Below are 16,661 nucleotides of genomic sequence, written 5' to 3' on the forward strand. Positions count from 1 at the left end.
AGGAAACTCAGTCTGCATCTAACCACTCCTCAGAAAGTAGATGCTACTCGGCCTGCAACCCAATGTCGGGTTTCCACTAATAACCCTCATGAATGATAACCAACGGAATTCCCAAAACAATAACCCATAACCAAAACCACAACCCGCATAATGACGAATACCACAACGAAAACCAAACAAAATACCAGCTCATAAACATTACACCACAATAATCACAAGATAACAAGATATCAACAAAGAACATACCTGCAGCTGCATCCGGCACTGCCCTGACCTCCTCTGCTACAAGCTGAAAAGCACGACCCTGAGCCCTTGGGGGCTCTGCTCCACCCTGACCTCCACCTGTGATCCTCATAGTGGCCGGTGCTGGAGCCTGCACCGGTCCTGCAACAAGTTGTGGACAGTTGACCCTCAAATGCCCAACCTGATGACAATGATAGCAAATCCTCAAATCCCGAACTGGCGCTGACTGCCGACAATCCCTCGCATAGTGCCCCTCCTTTCCGCACTTGCGGCATGTACCACCGGACCTACAAACCCCGGTGTGACCCCTCCCACACTTCTCACAAGTGTGACTGCTCAGATCCCCCACTCTAACATCAACGGTCTTGGACCGTTTCGGCGCCGGCTGCGACTGCACCGGAGCCTGCCTCAGCTCACGCAACTACAACTCTATCTCTAACTCACGCCGCCTAGCGGCCTCCTGCAACTCCAACAATGTCCCGCACCTCTGCGCAGACAAAAACTGCCTGATGTCCCTCTTGAGCATGCTCAAATATCGAGACATCTGAGCCTGCTCCGAAGCAAACTCTGGGCAAAACATCGCCCTCTCAGTGAACATCCTGGTGATCTCAGTCACTGACTCCGAATCCTGCTTCAGCTCAAGGAACTAATGAGCCAATCTCTCCCTCTCAACCTGCGGAACATAACAAGTGACGAACATCTCTCGGAACTGATCCCATGATACTGCAGCCCTCTGCGCATCTGAATATGACCCCGTGGTCAATCTCCACCAATCCTTCGCCCCGAGCCTCAACAGGTTCAGAGCACACCTCACCCTCTGATCAGCAGGGCATGAACACGTGAAGAAACACCCCTCCACGTCTGATAACCACCTCATAGCAACAATCGGGTCCTGAACTCCATCGAATGTGGGAGGCTTCGTATTATCGAAGTCTCGATACTGAACACCCCGACTAGCTCCTCCCCCTGCCGTTGCTACAGCCGCTGTAGCCGCCGCGGCGGCCGTCTCTGTGAGAGCCGCATAGCGTTCATCAAAATACTCAACCATGGCGGTCTTAATCGACCCAAACAGCTCTGGCAACTCAGCCCGGAACAACTCAGCAATCTCATCACGCAGGATCTCACGAATCCTCGCATCCAACTCGCTCGTGCTCATTTGACCGATAACCTCGGGCGGCACCGATCCGCCCGGAACTCTCTCTCCAGCTCCTGATCCTGACCCGGATCCACTCTCATCATGCCTCGGAATCTCCATACTGAAAACACCACACAAAATCTCAGACCCTTCCCACCATCTTGGGATCCAACTCTCTCAACCCAACCCTAAAGATCATGGTTTCCCTGATACGCGTATGGGTCCTGTGCTTTCAGTAGTACGGGCCCATACTACCTTCCACACCTACCCATATTTGTATGAAGTACTACCACAACGCCCTAGAGAAACATGCATAGCAACGCTCAACCCTCATCACTAGAGGAACACTGAAAATATCCCATAAGGAACCCTAGGCTACAGGCATCACAAATCAGGCAACATATCATGAAATCCTGAAGAACCCTAGCCTATCACTAGCATGCTGTTCTATCAAAGCTCAAAAACAATAACACGCATGGTATTTTGGGGTTACTTACTGGCTCCGGCTGATCGTACCTCCGCGTCCTCCCTTACTCATTTTGAAAACCATTTTAAATACTCTTTTGAAAACTCTCCTCGATTTGAGACTGGAGTCACACGAATGTTCCTCCAATTCACTCAAACCAAGGCTCTGATACCAACTTGTAACGACCGAAAAATACAACCGATTTTAACTTTTTCAAAAACATCTCGATTCCATTAAATCTTTACAAAAAGGTTTCCAATACAAAACATTTAACGTGTTCCCAGAATCACAATACTACAAAATCACGAGGAGCGGTACGATCACGCCTTCGCCTTGCCACAGTCTCCTGAAGAACCTGAAAAACATGAAACCACAACTGTAAGCCCGAAAGCTTAGTGAGATATCCCCAAAATACCAACCACTAATACCATACTCGCATAACATGCCACAACATATCAGATCATAGAACAACCATGCACTTCAGGTCTACTGTGTGACTGGTCCGCCGCACCGGCCTACAGTCCACCTGGTCCACCCTCTGAGTCTATCCACATACATCAAGTCTACAGTGTGATCGGTCCGCCCGCTCCCGTGCCTTCAATCCACCTGGTCCACTCTCCGAGTCTACAGTATGACTGGTCCGCCCGCACCGGGCCTTCAGTCTATCTGGTCCACTCTCCGAGCCTTCGGCACGTCTGGTCCGCCCTTTCGGGGCCTACAGCCTATCCGGACCGCTCGCGGGGCCTTCGGGACAATCGGTCCGCCCTAGGTATCTTGGCCTACAGCACGCAGCAGGACCCGCCTCAACCCAACTCCAGTCCAAACAACCATGTGCACATATACATACAATCATATAGCAATTCACAGACAACAAGCAAATCAAATAGATCACATAGCATATCATCATCCTAACCAGGATACCGACCTAACAGGTCACTAGCATAGCATCTCCCTATCTCTCAGGGTACCGATCTCAATCAGGTCTCTAGCATATACCATCCTAACCCACAGGATGCAAACATATCAAAGCAGTAACATAATAACAACTACCCGGATCTCAATCCGATAAGGGCCGGCCTTGGTGCCTTAGACCCTATTGATATAGTGAGGATAACTCACCTCGAAACTGCCGACTGAATAGATAACCCAAGCTGCTCCGATCACTGATACGATCTCCACCACTGGACAACCACCAATGCACTGAACTCAAAACAATAATCAACAATTACCATAATGCCCCTGGAAACCATTGGTCAAAGACAAGGTCAAAGTCAACCCCTGACTGACTCTACTCGCCGAGTCAACCCGATGACTCGCCGAGTCCCCATACTCAGAACTTCCCTCAATCCGCGACCTAACTCGCCGAGTCACCCCGAGACTCGTCGAGTTCAACAACTCTGAGTCCACTCGCACACAACTCACCGAGTCATCCCTTGACTCACCGATTCTCGACTCGACCAGAAAATATTGGGACTCTTCGACAAGACTCGCCGAGCCCAAGAACAAACTCGCCGAGTCCAAGGCTATCTTCAACCTACTCGCCGAGTTGTACATACAACTCGCCGAGTTCCAGGCCATCTTCATCCAACTCGCCAAGTTGTTCTTCCAACTCGTCGAGTTCCAGCTCGTCTTCAAGCAACTCGTCGAGTACACCCATGTGACTCGCCGAGTACCACCGGTCTGAATCCATTCAGAAGCATTCCAGGCCATGCAATTGCTCCAAAACATAGATCTAGCCTCCTACAACTCATCCATCACGTAAAGTGGCAAACTTTACGTGAATCCAAAGAGATCTATGCATTTTGCACATTAGGGCTAAGGTTTGGGACATGATAGCTTCATCCAACACTCAACACAGGGGCTTTCATGCATTCCAACTCTCTTTCATTCCAGATCTGAGGTAGCAACCTCAGATCTAACCTCTAAACTCCAACACATCCAAATATCTATCTCTAATACCCCCAAAATGATGCATCAAGGAAAATGGCAGCTTAAAGACGAAATATTACCTCAAAAGAACACCCCAACTGCAATGAAACTCGAATCCAAGCAAAGCCCCTTGCTCCAAGCCTCTCCTTCTCTAAGATCTCTTCAATAACCACCTCTCCAAGCTCTAATTTGCTCAACAATGGTGCTTCTCCACGATTTTAGGGTTTCTGGGACTCAAGGGGTGATAAAGAGGTTGGGAGGAAAACATAATGTTCTTTATATAGGGCTCAACCCCAAGAATTAGGGTTTTCTCCACTTAGCGCCTACTCGCCGAGTCGGCTACTTAACACGCGGCCCAGTCGCGACTCTACTCGCCGAGTCACTCTTTCCCAATTTACTCTTTTAGCCCTTCCACTCTACTCTTGATATTTCGGGATGTTACACTCTTCTAATGTGCAATCTAAAATGCATGCTACAAAATATGGACAAACAATAGGTTAGAAAGCGATATAAAAGGATGGACCCCGATATTGCTCTTTGATGCCTAAGTTAGACGCCGAAGAAGGGTAGTAAAATTGTTTGGGTTTCGAAAACTCTACATTGCTAGTGTGTATCGAAAGTATTATATACAAACGAGATGGTCTGGTTACTCGTTGTTTTTAAATGGGTATTGTAAATGTCCAGATGTTGTAAGGGTAGTACCTTTCAATATAATAATGTTGCATTTGTTTGTGTTTTTTGGCATAGTGTCTGAGAATCCATACGGATGAATTTTTGTTTTTAATATATTGACGTTTGGTTTTACCTGATAATCAGCATTGTCGAGAGCTATCAGTCTGATAAGTATTTGGTTTGTTGTTTATCATTGGACTACTCTTAATAGTGTTGTTTCATCTTTATGTGTGTGATGACCCCCATAAACCATTAGTGTGGTAAGAATTATAGGTTGATATGTATATTTATAGTGGTCTAAAATAAGGTTAAAAACAAGTTTTTTTTTTTTTTTTTTTTTTTTTTTTTAAACAGCTGATTTTGTTTTTTTTTAATAGTTGAAATGTGTATTGGGGTAATAAAAATAGTGTTTGAATCTCTCTCTCTCTCTCTTCGGCACCTGAATGCCATTTCATTGAAAAAGTCTCGACATGCTACTCTGGTGAGACGGTGTTTGTCGGACATGCCCGTTTACCGAGCCCATTCCTCCAAATCTAAACTAAAAAATGTTATAGTTATCTTTGGAAAGAAATTGGAAAAATTAGGAAAACAATATAAGATATAAGGAAACAACTCTCGAAGCATGTCGTACAAACACGTGAAGCACCTGAGAATCATGCCCAATCTCAAACGCTCAAACTTCAATTAAGATGGCATATTGAGAGTGTTGACTTTTTCTTTGATTTAAATACAAAAATTCAGAGAGTTGACTTTTAATTATCATCATCATCCCTAGGCATTTGAATTTCAGAGTTTAGTCAGAAAGGTTGACTCTTTTTCACGTCTTTGTTGGTTTGTGGGTTAATGAGATATATAAAATAAGTCAATCAATTGTATTGAGACAAACGTTGACCTTTATTTTTCATAAAATATAATATCCATATGCAAGAGTTTATGTAAAAGTATTAATAAATTTACAAATTTTCTTTCTTGAATATAAAACAATTATTTTTTTAGGAAAACAGAATGATTTGTAAAATAAAAGACACCGGGACGCAAACAATCAGATGATATATAAATTTATTGTATTGTGTCATATTAAAAATACAACATATTTGACATCCTTACTTAAACATAAAGCATATGATAAAAAAAAATATAAAGTTATACGACATGTTCAATATTTTGTCGACAAGAATTTAAGCCAAATACTGATTATTATTTATTAATAATCATCACATATTTTTATAGCATTTCCAATAGTACGTTATTTCATTAATTTTAATATCAAGTTAAATGACATGTAATTTATTTACCTTTTTAGTAACTTTTTATATAAATTTCACTAATATATCTTCTTTTATACGAGTATAATATATTTTATAAACCATTCTCATTTAATTAGTCGTTTTTAAATACATCATAATTTAATACGAAATATAAATGCAATTATCGGATCTTTATTATATATATTATAATATAAAAAAATATTAAGTTATAGTTATAAAGATAAATAATACATTAAAAATATCATATAAATTTTTAGACAAAATTATATATATGTCAGCTTTATAAAAAACAAATAGTAAGATAATATTATATTATAATTTTGTTGATAATTTATTAAAATAATTGATAAATAAAACAGCTGTTTTAGCTATTTGTCAAAGTAACAATTTATTAACTTTAATGAGATGGTTGAAGTATTTAAATTTTTTAGTAGTTGGAAGTCCAAGTCCATAGTCAAAACCACTTAAATAACAAGTCAAAGCTACTATTGAATAGGATAATAATGCAATAGCAAATCTTTTATTTATTATTATTTTTATAGATTACTAACAACAGAACTTTAACAAACTAAGATTAACGTATAATGGCGAATTAAGAACTAAAATAAAAGTATATTTAGTTTTTTAATTTAAAATTATTTTTATATAAATGATGGTTGTCAATAAGTATACATATACTAAATATTCGAGTTTTTTATTTGATTAAAAAAACTACAATACAAACTATTAAATTAGATTATATAAAATGATATGAAGGCATAAATATAAAACAACTTCAAATATCGAACACAATTTCATAGTCCATCGTTGAGTAATGTAAAACTAGAAGGGTGAAATATAGGTTACCTAAAAAGAGTTTATATATTTGAGAAAACCAAATTTTATTTATGTATGTTTTTCTTTGATGAATTAGTTCACCAAATCCTAACTAGCAAATATCATCAAACATCCATGAAATTTACTCATGAAAAAACATATTTTTAAGGTATAAATTTTTATTAATAAATTGAATTAAAAGTAAATATTCTTTTCGATATCTTATTATTATTTTTATTTAACTATAAATTCATAAAACAAATATTTAACTTTAATTCCAAGATGTATTTTTCATAGTATAAACTGGTTGAAATATATTTTTTATACTTATAATTTGCTATGCCTACGCTAACAATTTAATTATATTTAATTTTTTTTGGTCCAAAATCCAAATGTATATTAAAAATGGAAGAAAACCCACAATATCTTTACATTCAAACAGAGTTCTTCCGACGTAAGTTCTCTCTCTGTTTCTCTTTCCCTCTTTCACACACACACACACAATAAAACTTGGGTTTCTTCTCAACTGAAACTGGACTCATTAAATCTTCCTATCTCTCTTGAATGAATGAAATTAAAGTCAGCCAGCTCCTTCCACTGCTGCATTAGATGTAGAGAGAGAAAAAAAAGAGATAGATCGTGAGATTGATGGGTTTAATTGGGTTTCCTTGTTTCGGTTTTCAAATAAAAAAAAATGATGAAACACCTTTATTTCTTTTTTGATTATTTGAATTCATAAATACATTTACAACGAACCTCTGTTTTTGCATTAATGGCGATTCATATCAAATGGCTGAAAACAGGAGAGAGATGTTAAACACTCTGTCACAGTAATTGCTTCCCATCTTCTCAACCACATGCTTATATAAATCACACCTCAGCTTCCACTCTTTTTCGCTCATCTCCTTCTCCCTCTATATCCCTGTTTTCTCTCTCTCTCTCTCTCTCTCTCTCTCTCTCTCTCTCTCTAGCAGCATTTTTCATTTCTCTCTGTAACTCGAGTTATAATCAAGCTTGATCGTCTGTAATTTGATCTTTTTGTTTTCTCTGAAATTCCATTTGTTGATGTAATGTTAGTCGGATTGAGCATTCCTCACTCACATTTTTTGAAGCTTTCTCTCTCTACTTTCTGTCACTAAAAGTACGATTTTGTGGTTGAAATAAACGAAACCCATAATTTGTTGAAGTGGAATCTGATCTGGGTCGTTGATTTTCACAGAATTTTATTTGAAGAATTTTGGCGGGAAGAAGGTGATAGATACACCATGGATGTATCTATTGCTCTGATGTTGTTTCTTGCTGTGACTGCGTATCTGCTATGGTTTACTTTCATCTCACGGTCATTAAAGGGTCCACGTGTATGGCCATTATTCGGCAGTCTTCCGGGACTGATCGAGAATTCAGATCGGTTGCACGAATGGATTGCAGATAACCTTCGGGCCTGTAACGGGACCTATCAAACATGTATCTGTGCAGTCCCGTTTCTAGCCCGAAAACAAGGTCTTGTAACCGTCACCTGCGACCCGAAGAATCTTGAACACATTTTGAAAACCCGGTTTGATAATTACCCAAAGGGTCCAACATGGCAAGCTGTTTTCCATGATTTATTAGGAAAAGGGATCTTTAATTCGGATGGCGATACGTGGTTTCTACAAAGGAAGACGGCGGCACTCGAGTTCACAACCAGAACACTACGACAAGCGATGGCTCGATGGGTGACTCGAGCTATCAAGAATCGGTTCTGTCCGATTCTTGAACGGGCTCAGGTCCAGGCTGAGCCCGTAGATCTACAAGATCTTTTGTTACGAATCACTTTTGATAATATCTGCGGGCTGGCTTTCGGGAAAGACCCACAGACGTTAGCCCCTGAGTTGCCCGACAATAGCTTTGCATTGGCTTTTGATCGGGCAACCGAGGCTTCGTTGCAACGCTTTATTTTCCCCGAAGTCATTTGGAGAATGAGGAGATGGCTACGGCTTGGTTTGGAGGTCAGCTTGAGCCGAAGCCTTGTTCACGTGGAGGAGTATTTGTCGAGCATCATTAGTACACGCAGGCATGAATTGTCCAGTCAGCTTAAAGATGGAGGGTTACATGATGACTTGTTATCAAGGTTTATGAAGATGAAAGAATCCTATTCTGATACGTTCTTGCAACACGTGGCACTCAACTTCATCCTAGCTGGACGTGACACATCATCTGTGGCGATGAGCTGGTTTTTCTGGTTGGTGATTCAGAACCCAAAAGTCGAAGAGAAAATTCTTAAAGAAATCTCTAGCGTCTTGCTGGAGACACGTGGCGATGACGTGGAGAAATGGACAGATGAGCCATTAGGTTTTGAAGAGGTGGACCGACTGGTTTATTTGAAGGCAGCGTTGTCGGAGACCCTTCGACTATACCCATCGGTGCCAGAGGATTCGAAACATGTTGTTTCCGACGATGTGTTGCCGGACGGAACTTTTGTTCCGGCGGGATCTTCAGTTACTTATTCAATATATTCGGCCGGCCGGATGAAGTCAAGTTGGGGTGAAGACTGTCTCGAGTACCGCCCAGAGCGGTGGTTGTCTCCCGACGGCACTAAATTCGTGAGGCATGATTCGTATAAATTTGTTGCGTTTAATGCCGGACCAAGGATATGTCTTGGGAAGGACTTGGCTTATTTGCAGATGAAGTCTATAGCGGCGGCGGTGTTGCTACGCCACCGTCTGGCGGTGGTGCCGGGGCACAAGGTGGAGCAGAAGATGTCGTTGACGTTGTTCATGAAGTATGGGTTAAAGGTGAATGTGTTTCAGAGGGATTTGAAGGCAATTATGGAAAGTGTGAAGAAAGAGAAAGAAGGTGTCGACTAGCGGCGGCAAACGGCGGTGGACGGCGGTGGTTGGGGTTGTTTAATTTTGGTGGTTGGGTTGATTTATCGGTATAAAGTTTGATGAGGTAGGTCTGAATTTTGAATACTATTAAATTTTTATTTGGGTTCGGGTTCGGGTTGAGCTTGTGCTTTGAATATGGTCACATGCAATTTTTATTATTTTTACATCTTGTAGGTACAATTTCATTTATTATTGTGCCATAATAGTCTTATTTGGATTTCCATTATGGAAAGATAAATAATAACCGTATAAATTTTTAACAATAATTATTTTATTTTTACTTTGAATAGCTATAGGAATATGGATAATAGTATATACATTGAATGTTTGTTGTGGATTTTTTTTTTGGAGTGACTGTATTCAAAATGTGCTTTCATAGATTGTACTAATGTACTATATAATTTCAGTTACAATTAAGTATGATTAAAAATAGTTCTATAGAAGTCGATTAAAAAAAAAAAAAAGAAGTCGATTAAAATGTAGCAATTGAAGGCGTGGAAATTTGGTTACAGTCAATTTAAACCTTTTGTATATTAATGGAAAAAGACGTATAAAGATGGTTTAATCACAAAATATCAAAAACGACAAGTCTATTACAATATGATCTATCTTTAAATATTTAATATTTAAAGTTTGTAAGGATAAGAATGAAATTCTTTCTATTATTGTGAAATAATCATTTATTGTTTTCAATTAAATTTGCAAAAAAAATGTTTTTTTGGGTGCAAACTCGTTTTTATGAATTGTCCCCGTTACAAAACTATAATAAGGACTATTACATGCTTTTAAGATGAACATAAGTGAATTGATTGTCAAGATAGACAACTCGTGAGTGTTTGTTGTCTTGGAAGATAATGTACTAGGCAGTCTTATGCTTCTTGAGCATCAGACTCGAGTATTGTATGAATGAAATCATTGAAAATTTGTTCTATAGATCCATTGTCTCGAGTATTGTATGAATGAAATTATTGAAGATTTGTTCTATAGATCCATTGTATGATGATTGCATCTAAAATTGCCCATATTTGCAGTCTTTTTATTGTCTCTATGCTTTAAGAAGGATTATATGATTGAATATTTCAAACGTTTTACACTAGTCACATGGCCGTGTCACTTTTACACTTAAAATTCCATACGGACATGTGGACTGTATAACTTCCAAAAAAAAAACTACAGTTTATCAATTTTAATTACGGGATTGAGTCACTTTTGAGGGTTTATTACATTGTAGTTCTCTTGATGTAGTTGTCTTTAACTGCTAGACCACATATAGATGTTTAAATTAGTATAATGATTTGATTATATTTTAAATTAATGAAGAAATTTTTTCACATATTAACCTTATAATCTACAATAGCCGAACAAGTTAAATGGCATATAATGTACAAAAGAAATGGCTAAATGCGAATAAAAACAAACAGACAACTAATTAACAATGAAAGAAAGTTTGATGGGAAAGGGGTGGATGTACTTGTATAGGTTATATAATTTCAGTTTCAATTAATTACGATTAAAAATAGTCGGTAGCAAATAAACACATGAAAAGTTGGTTACATTCAATTTAAACCTTCTATATCAACAGAAAAGACACATGCATATAAATCAAGACAATCATATCGGCTCAAATGCAAGCAATCAATTATGAAAGGAAACTACAACAAACCCAATCCAATTTTTGAAGGACAAATTCAATTTATTAATTGTAAACAATTTTCGACTGATTTGATATGTCCCTGTCTTTCTTCTTGTCTTTGTGTTTACAATTAAAAATAAATAAAAATTACAGCCTCAACACATTCATTACATATAACAACAGCTTTTGCATGTTGACATGATTCATCATACCAAATATATATATGATCCATGTAAATGGTACGTGAATTAATTACGCAAACCAGTCACAGCCCCATTTTAGCCTTTAATTTATCTAAATTCCCTATTCCGATTATAATTCAGTCTAGAATTTTCTCACCAGTGGAAAACAGGTTCCAAACAAGAGTCCCAATGAGGTACAACACAACTGCCACCTTGAATACATCATCCCACGTACCTGAAACATATCATTCCTTATGTCATGTCTTGACTCTTGATGATATATATATATATATATATATATATATATATATATATATATATATATATTATAAGTAAAAGCAGTTAGCAGTAGTAGTTAGTTAAGTAATGATTTATGAAGTTACCATTCTGGAGTATATAACCAGTTGCAGCTGTACCAAAGACTCCAGCAAGTACTCCTGCTGTGTTAGACAGCCCCAACAAGACTCCCTGGCAAGTCAAAAAGGGATTAGTAAAAGTCAACGGAAATCATGAGATGCATTATCTCATCTGTGATGAAATAATAAATTAGAATTATTACTAACCGCATATCGGGGTCCAATGTCTTGGTGATTGGAGTAAAGGCCCGATTGAGAGAATGCATCAGATCCCTGGCACATAACGGTTTTTAGTATATAATTGTTTGATTTTTGAAAGTTATAAATAATGTTTGTGTTAATTTAAGGGATAAAAGACCTGACTGCAAGCCATACAAAGCACTGCCATTGCAGGTGTCTTGACACGGCTCAGCTGTGTAAGAAAGAAAGCAGGGCCCAAGAATCCGATCGACTGCATTATCTACATACATATTGAAAATATTTCACATAATTAAATTTGATGTTATGGTAATCATAAAAAATTTTAAAAAACAACCACAACAAACAGTATATTTAGGTTACCTTACGAACAGTGGTAATTGAAAAACCTCGGCTAACAAGTGTGTCTGCAATCCAACCTCCAATGTTGGCAAACACAGCCATGGTCAACCATGGCAATACACATAACAGTCCGGATTCAGTAAGGTTAAACTTTAAGACCTGAAGCAAAAATAATATGTGATAAATGTTAGTTTAGTTGATCTGAAAATATAATTAAATAGAATAGTATTGTAATTTGTACCTGGTTATAGTAAGTAGGCATCCATGTGAGAAGAATAAAAGTTCCCCAATTGTGACAAAAGTGGGAGACAATGAGAGCCCAAACAGGTGCTTTTGATAATATAAGTCTCCATGGAATTTCAGTCACGGGTTCCTTTGAGACACTGCCACCTAAGATATACTTCTTTTCCTCTGCACTAAGCTCAGGGTCATCTGTTGGTGAACTATGAGCCTGAAATGTCAAAGTCAAACCCAAAGAATTGCTACATTAATCTTGGATATCCTTAAGGGTCTGTTAGATATGATGCAATGGAAGGGAATGAGCAAGGTAATTGGAATGGGTCTGTTATAATATCATGTTTGGTTGGCTTGAAGGAATGGAATGTGTCATGTAAACATGTAGTTTGTTAGAAAATGAATTGATAAATAAATAAAGATGTTATTTTATGAATTGAAGCTATAGTTAAATAAAAATATACCAGTAAATAAATTAGTACTGTTTGAAATATAAAGAATAAATTATTAAATACCATCAAAATTTAAATAAATATTATTGTTAGTTATTCTTTGGAAATGAGAAATAAAAATTTAATTGAATAAAATAAAAACAGCCCTCCCCCATGGGAGAAGGAATGCTTCATTCCATTCCTAAGTGACAACTGACAAACAAACAAGAATTTTTTTCATTCGATTCCCTTTCCGGTTACTGCATCCTTATATGATTATTATTATCAAACAAGTGAATTAAAAATTGGTGGGAAAAGACTTACTTTGGCCAGCCAGAAAGCAAACCAGACACTTCCAAGGGAACCAAAGGAGTAGAATACAGATGGCCATGCAAACTTTTGAATCAAAATGGGAGATATACCCAAACCGATAACAGAGCCTAGATACATTCCACTGTACACCAATGCCAATGATCTACTTCTTTCCGAGACAGGAATCCATTTGCTGAGTATGTTATTCATAGCAGGCATTGCAACACCCTGTAAAAGTAAAACACGGCTATTTCGTTTGTTCAAGTCACTGTTTCTCTGTTTCAATATGATGAAAAATGGATACCAACCTCACCAATTCCCATGAAGGCACGCATGACAAGCAGGAAAGGAAGTCCGATTTTCGCAGCAATTGGAGTTAAAACCGTTGCAACCGACCACCAGATCACTCCAAAACCAAGTACTTGTTTACCACCAATTTTGTCTGCCCATATGCCTCCAACAATCTACTACCCCAAAAAACACATTCACATACACAAAAAATTAAATACAAAATTTATTAAACTTTTTCCCATTACCCAGCTTTGATATATATATATATATATATATATATATATATATATATATATATATATATATATATATATATATATATATATATATATATATAAAACCACAGTCTACTTTCATCATTTGATCGATTTCGACACATAACTATTATTACCTTTTATCGTTTTAGCTACTGAACTATTACATTACATTTTATCTAGTATTATAATAAACGCAAATTGTGGGGAAAAGCAACATACTTTTACTCTCGCTACCAATATTATCAATGTGCTTAATCTTTTTTTCATAGTATGTTGCTACTTGCTATTATGGATAAGGAAATGTAAGTATATTGCTGTTACGGGTAGAAAATAAAGTACATCTTACAAGTTTTAGGCTACATAGCTCATAGCTCTATTATCCGTAATAAGTGTAAGTATATTGTTACTACTTGCTATTTCCTGTAACTTGCCCTTATAATTAATCGTTAATAAATAATACGGACTAGTTTTGTGACTAAATCAATAAAATAGTAAAAGTACGTTGTGCTTTTTTGTATTTTGCCCAACAAAATGCATACAAGAGTTTAGTTATATGGAAACTAGAAAATACTCTCAGATCCTAACAAACCTGAGTAAGTAAATAACCCCAGAAGAAAGAAGACTGAATTAGACCAACTGTAGCACTGTTCCAGTTAAACTCCTTTGACATAGGCAGTATTGCTATGCTCATATTCACCTGAAATAATTATATATAGATATAAGAAGTAATGATTATTAACACCAAATAAAATTATTTATTACCCTGTTGCATAATAAACTATTAAAAAAAAAAACTCACACGGTCCATATTGCATAGCAGAAATGCAGAAAAGCAAAGAAGTACTATCACCCAACGCTTTGGAAACTGATTTGTTTCTTGTATTTCACCAACTAAAACAGCCTCACTTGCTCCTCCTTCTGATGATACTACAAGTGAATCCAAATCTGTTCCTGCCACGTCATACTCCTCAGATTTATAGTTTGCCCGAATTCTATTAATTGTAGTATGTCGTGGTTGCCTATTGAATATACTGTTATGTTTTAGCTGTTCCGGTTTAATCCAATTGCATCTTGCTATTCGTCTATGATTTCTGATTTGGAACTTTTTGCTTTCTTGTGGGATCGTTGAAAAATGAACACCATGAGAAGATATGGCATTCCAGTATCCGGAAACAAAGTGGATCTTCTTTAGACTATATAGTTTTTCTGAATACATGTTCCTATGCACATGTTGTGCAGAAGAAAAGCTTAATTTCTCAGCTCTTTGATATGTTGTATCTTGTTCAGGTTTATGAATTCTACCTGAAATAAAACATTGCCCATGGATAAGCATAATCATTAAAGAGATTATGAATGAGCTATGTACAAATATTCACATGTATACAATACTTCTGCTTCTGCCCTAATTCCATGAGGGAAAGAACATCTATATGTTTAATCAAGACTAACATAACAAGTCACATACAATTCAAGTTCCAAAAGGCCCAAAACCTACATTTTCTATATCGTTACTTCAACAGCAGCAATGTGAAATTAAGATACATTACACGCCCACACCAAGGCATGCAAATAGATGACAGAAACTGCATTTTCTATATCGTTACTCAAACAAATGGAGCAAGTCAAACTCTGTAAGAAATTAGGGCGCTAATGGCCATTTTTTACCACATAATCTTAAGAATTTATTGTAGATTCACACTAATTCATCTCTCTTGTTTAGAAGAATTCTGATTAACATAAAAAATGAATTACTATTCAAGTGAGGAAAACTAAATGTATGAATATGATATACAAAAGATTCATCAAGTACATTTACACACGAAAAATCCTTCATACAAACAATAACACTATCCTAATTCAACAACAGATTAAGAATAAGTGATAACTACATATCATTACCTGAGCTGATGAAAGATGTGAAGTTCCGGTGAGATATAACGGCGCCGATGGCCATTTCTGACCGGATAGACTACACAAATCTGGAATTCGAAGAATTTATTTCAGAATTACACCATAATTTGACACGCTCTCTCTAGTCTAGAGTGAGAGGAAGAGGATAAACCCTGCAGAAATGTTTTTCTTCATACGAATTTTGGACACCAAAAATTGAATTTAAATTTTTATTTTTTTTCTCAGATTTAAAAAAGGGGGACAAAAAATATCTTGTGACAAAGATACTAATAAGAGGCTGAGGAACTGACACGTGTCCAGTCATGTAGAGGATTTCTTATTTTGGTACAATATTATCCCTGGCTGAAGCAAGATTTACGTGGTTGTTTCCTTAAAAGGATGTGAAATGAAGGGCAGTTTGGGTATTTGTGAGAAAGGGATATTCCTTGTTAAGCTAGGGTTTTAGATTGGGTAAAAATTTTACAACTGTAATACCTTGCAATATAGAAAACGTTTGTTATTTTTTTAATTAAGTAATGCTGAGATAATAGTCCATTTCGTTTATCAATCGTGGTTGTTTATTTTATTTATTGAATTATTGAATAACACTCTACATAATAAAAATTAGACAAAGCTGCACAGATGGTCTTGTGGTATGTCGAAAATTGCCACTTTGGTCCAAAAAAATTTGGACTAGCACCAGAGGTCCAAAGTTTTTATTTTGTTGCAAATTTGGTACATTTCATAATTGGAAGGATGTGAAATGACCTTTTTGCCCTCTCTATTTGGTTTTCCCTTTTTTTTTATTAATTTTGAATTTTTCTGATTAACAATTAAAAAAAAACAAATATAACCCTACCTCACCCATACTCCCTCCCTAACTCCTTTTCTCTCTACTGCCGAAAAAATATGAACCCCACCCTCGTTTTTTCCGGCACCGACTTCTCTCACACTCACACGACTCACCCAACTTCACCTTCCTCCCCCCACAAACCGATGACTACGAATTCAGATGCACCAACAACCCAACCTACCTAGCTTCAACTTCTTGAATCGGAACCCTTCTTTCCTCTTTCTCAAATCGCCGCCCTTCTCTCCATCACCTTCGTCTTTCTCCTTATCCAGTCAGCCGCCAATGA

At 37.2% G+C, this 16,661-nt stretch overlaps 2 protein-coding genes across 2 annotated transcripts; one reads left to right on the top strand and one right to left on the bottom strand.

Moving 5' to 3' along the window:
• Nucleotides 1-7,419: 7,419 nt before the first annotated feature.
• Nucleotides 7,420-9,662, top strand: LOC111902672 (cytochrome P450 86A8). The gene is given in 3 exon segments (XM_023898489.3): nucleotides 7,420-7,670; nucleotides 7,749-9,348; nucleotides 9,350-9,662. Coding segments are annotated over 2 exon segments (1,623 nt in total). The 5' UTR covers nucleotides 7,420-7,670; nucleotides 7,749-7,794; the 3' UTR covers nucleotides 9,419-9,662.
• Nucleotides 9,663-11,068: 1,406 nt separating this feature from the next.
• LOC111902673 (ascorbate transporter, chloroplastic) lies at nucleotides 11,069-15,742 on the bottom strand. Its single transcript, XM_023898490.2, has 11 exons — nucleotides 15,532-15,742; nucleotides 14,432-14,934; nucleotides 14,222-14,329; nucleotides 13,393-13,548; nucleotides 13,097-13,312; nucleotides 12,349-12,558; nucleotides 12,129-12,266; nucleotides 11,926-12,027; nucleotides 11,775-11,840; nucleotides 11,595-11,679; nucleotides 11,069-11,446 (listed from the first exon to the last, which is right to left on the bottom strand). Exons 1-11 carry the CDS (start codon nucleotides 15,584-15,586, stop codon nucleotides 11,349-11,351), a joined length of 1,737 nt encoding a protein of 578 aa, XP_023754258.1. The 5' UTR covers nucleotides 15,587-15,742; the 3' UTR covers nucleotides 11,069-11,348.
• Between the last annotated feature and the right edge of the window lie 919 nt (nucleotides 15,743-16,661).

Source organism: Lactuca sativa, chromosome 7 (assembly GCF_002870075.4).
Source record: "Lactuca sativa cultivar Salinas chromosome 7, Lsat_Salinas_v11, whole genome shotgun sequence".
NCBI classification, from domain to species: domain Eukaryota; kingdom Viridiplantae; phylum Streptophyta; class Magnoliopsida; order Asterales; family Asteraceae; genus Lactuca; species Lactuca sativa.

What these genes read in the sequence shown, in the direction of transcription:
- LOC111902673 (XM_023898490.2), bottom strand. Translation starts at nt 15,586, where the DNA reads ATGGCCATCGGCGCCGTTATATCTCACCGGAACTTCACATCTTTCATC. An exon ending in TGCCTACTTACTATAACCAG is followed by an intron (nt 12,267 to 12,348) that starts GTACAAATTACA and finishes TTTTTGCTTCAG; the next exon opens with GTCTTAAAGTTTAACCTTAC. An exon ending in ACATTGGACCCCGATATGCG is followed by an intron (nt 11,680 to 11,774) that starts GTTAGTAATAAT and finishes TTGACTTGCCAG; the next exon opens with GGAGTCTTGTTGGGGCTGTC.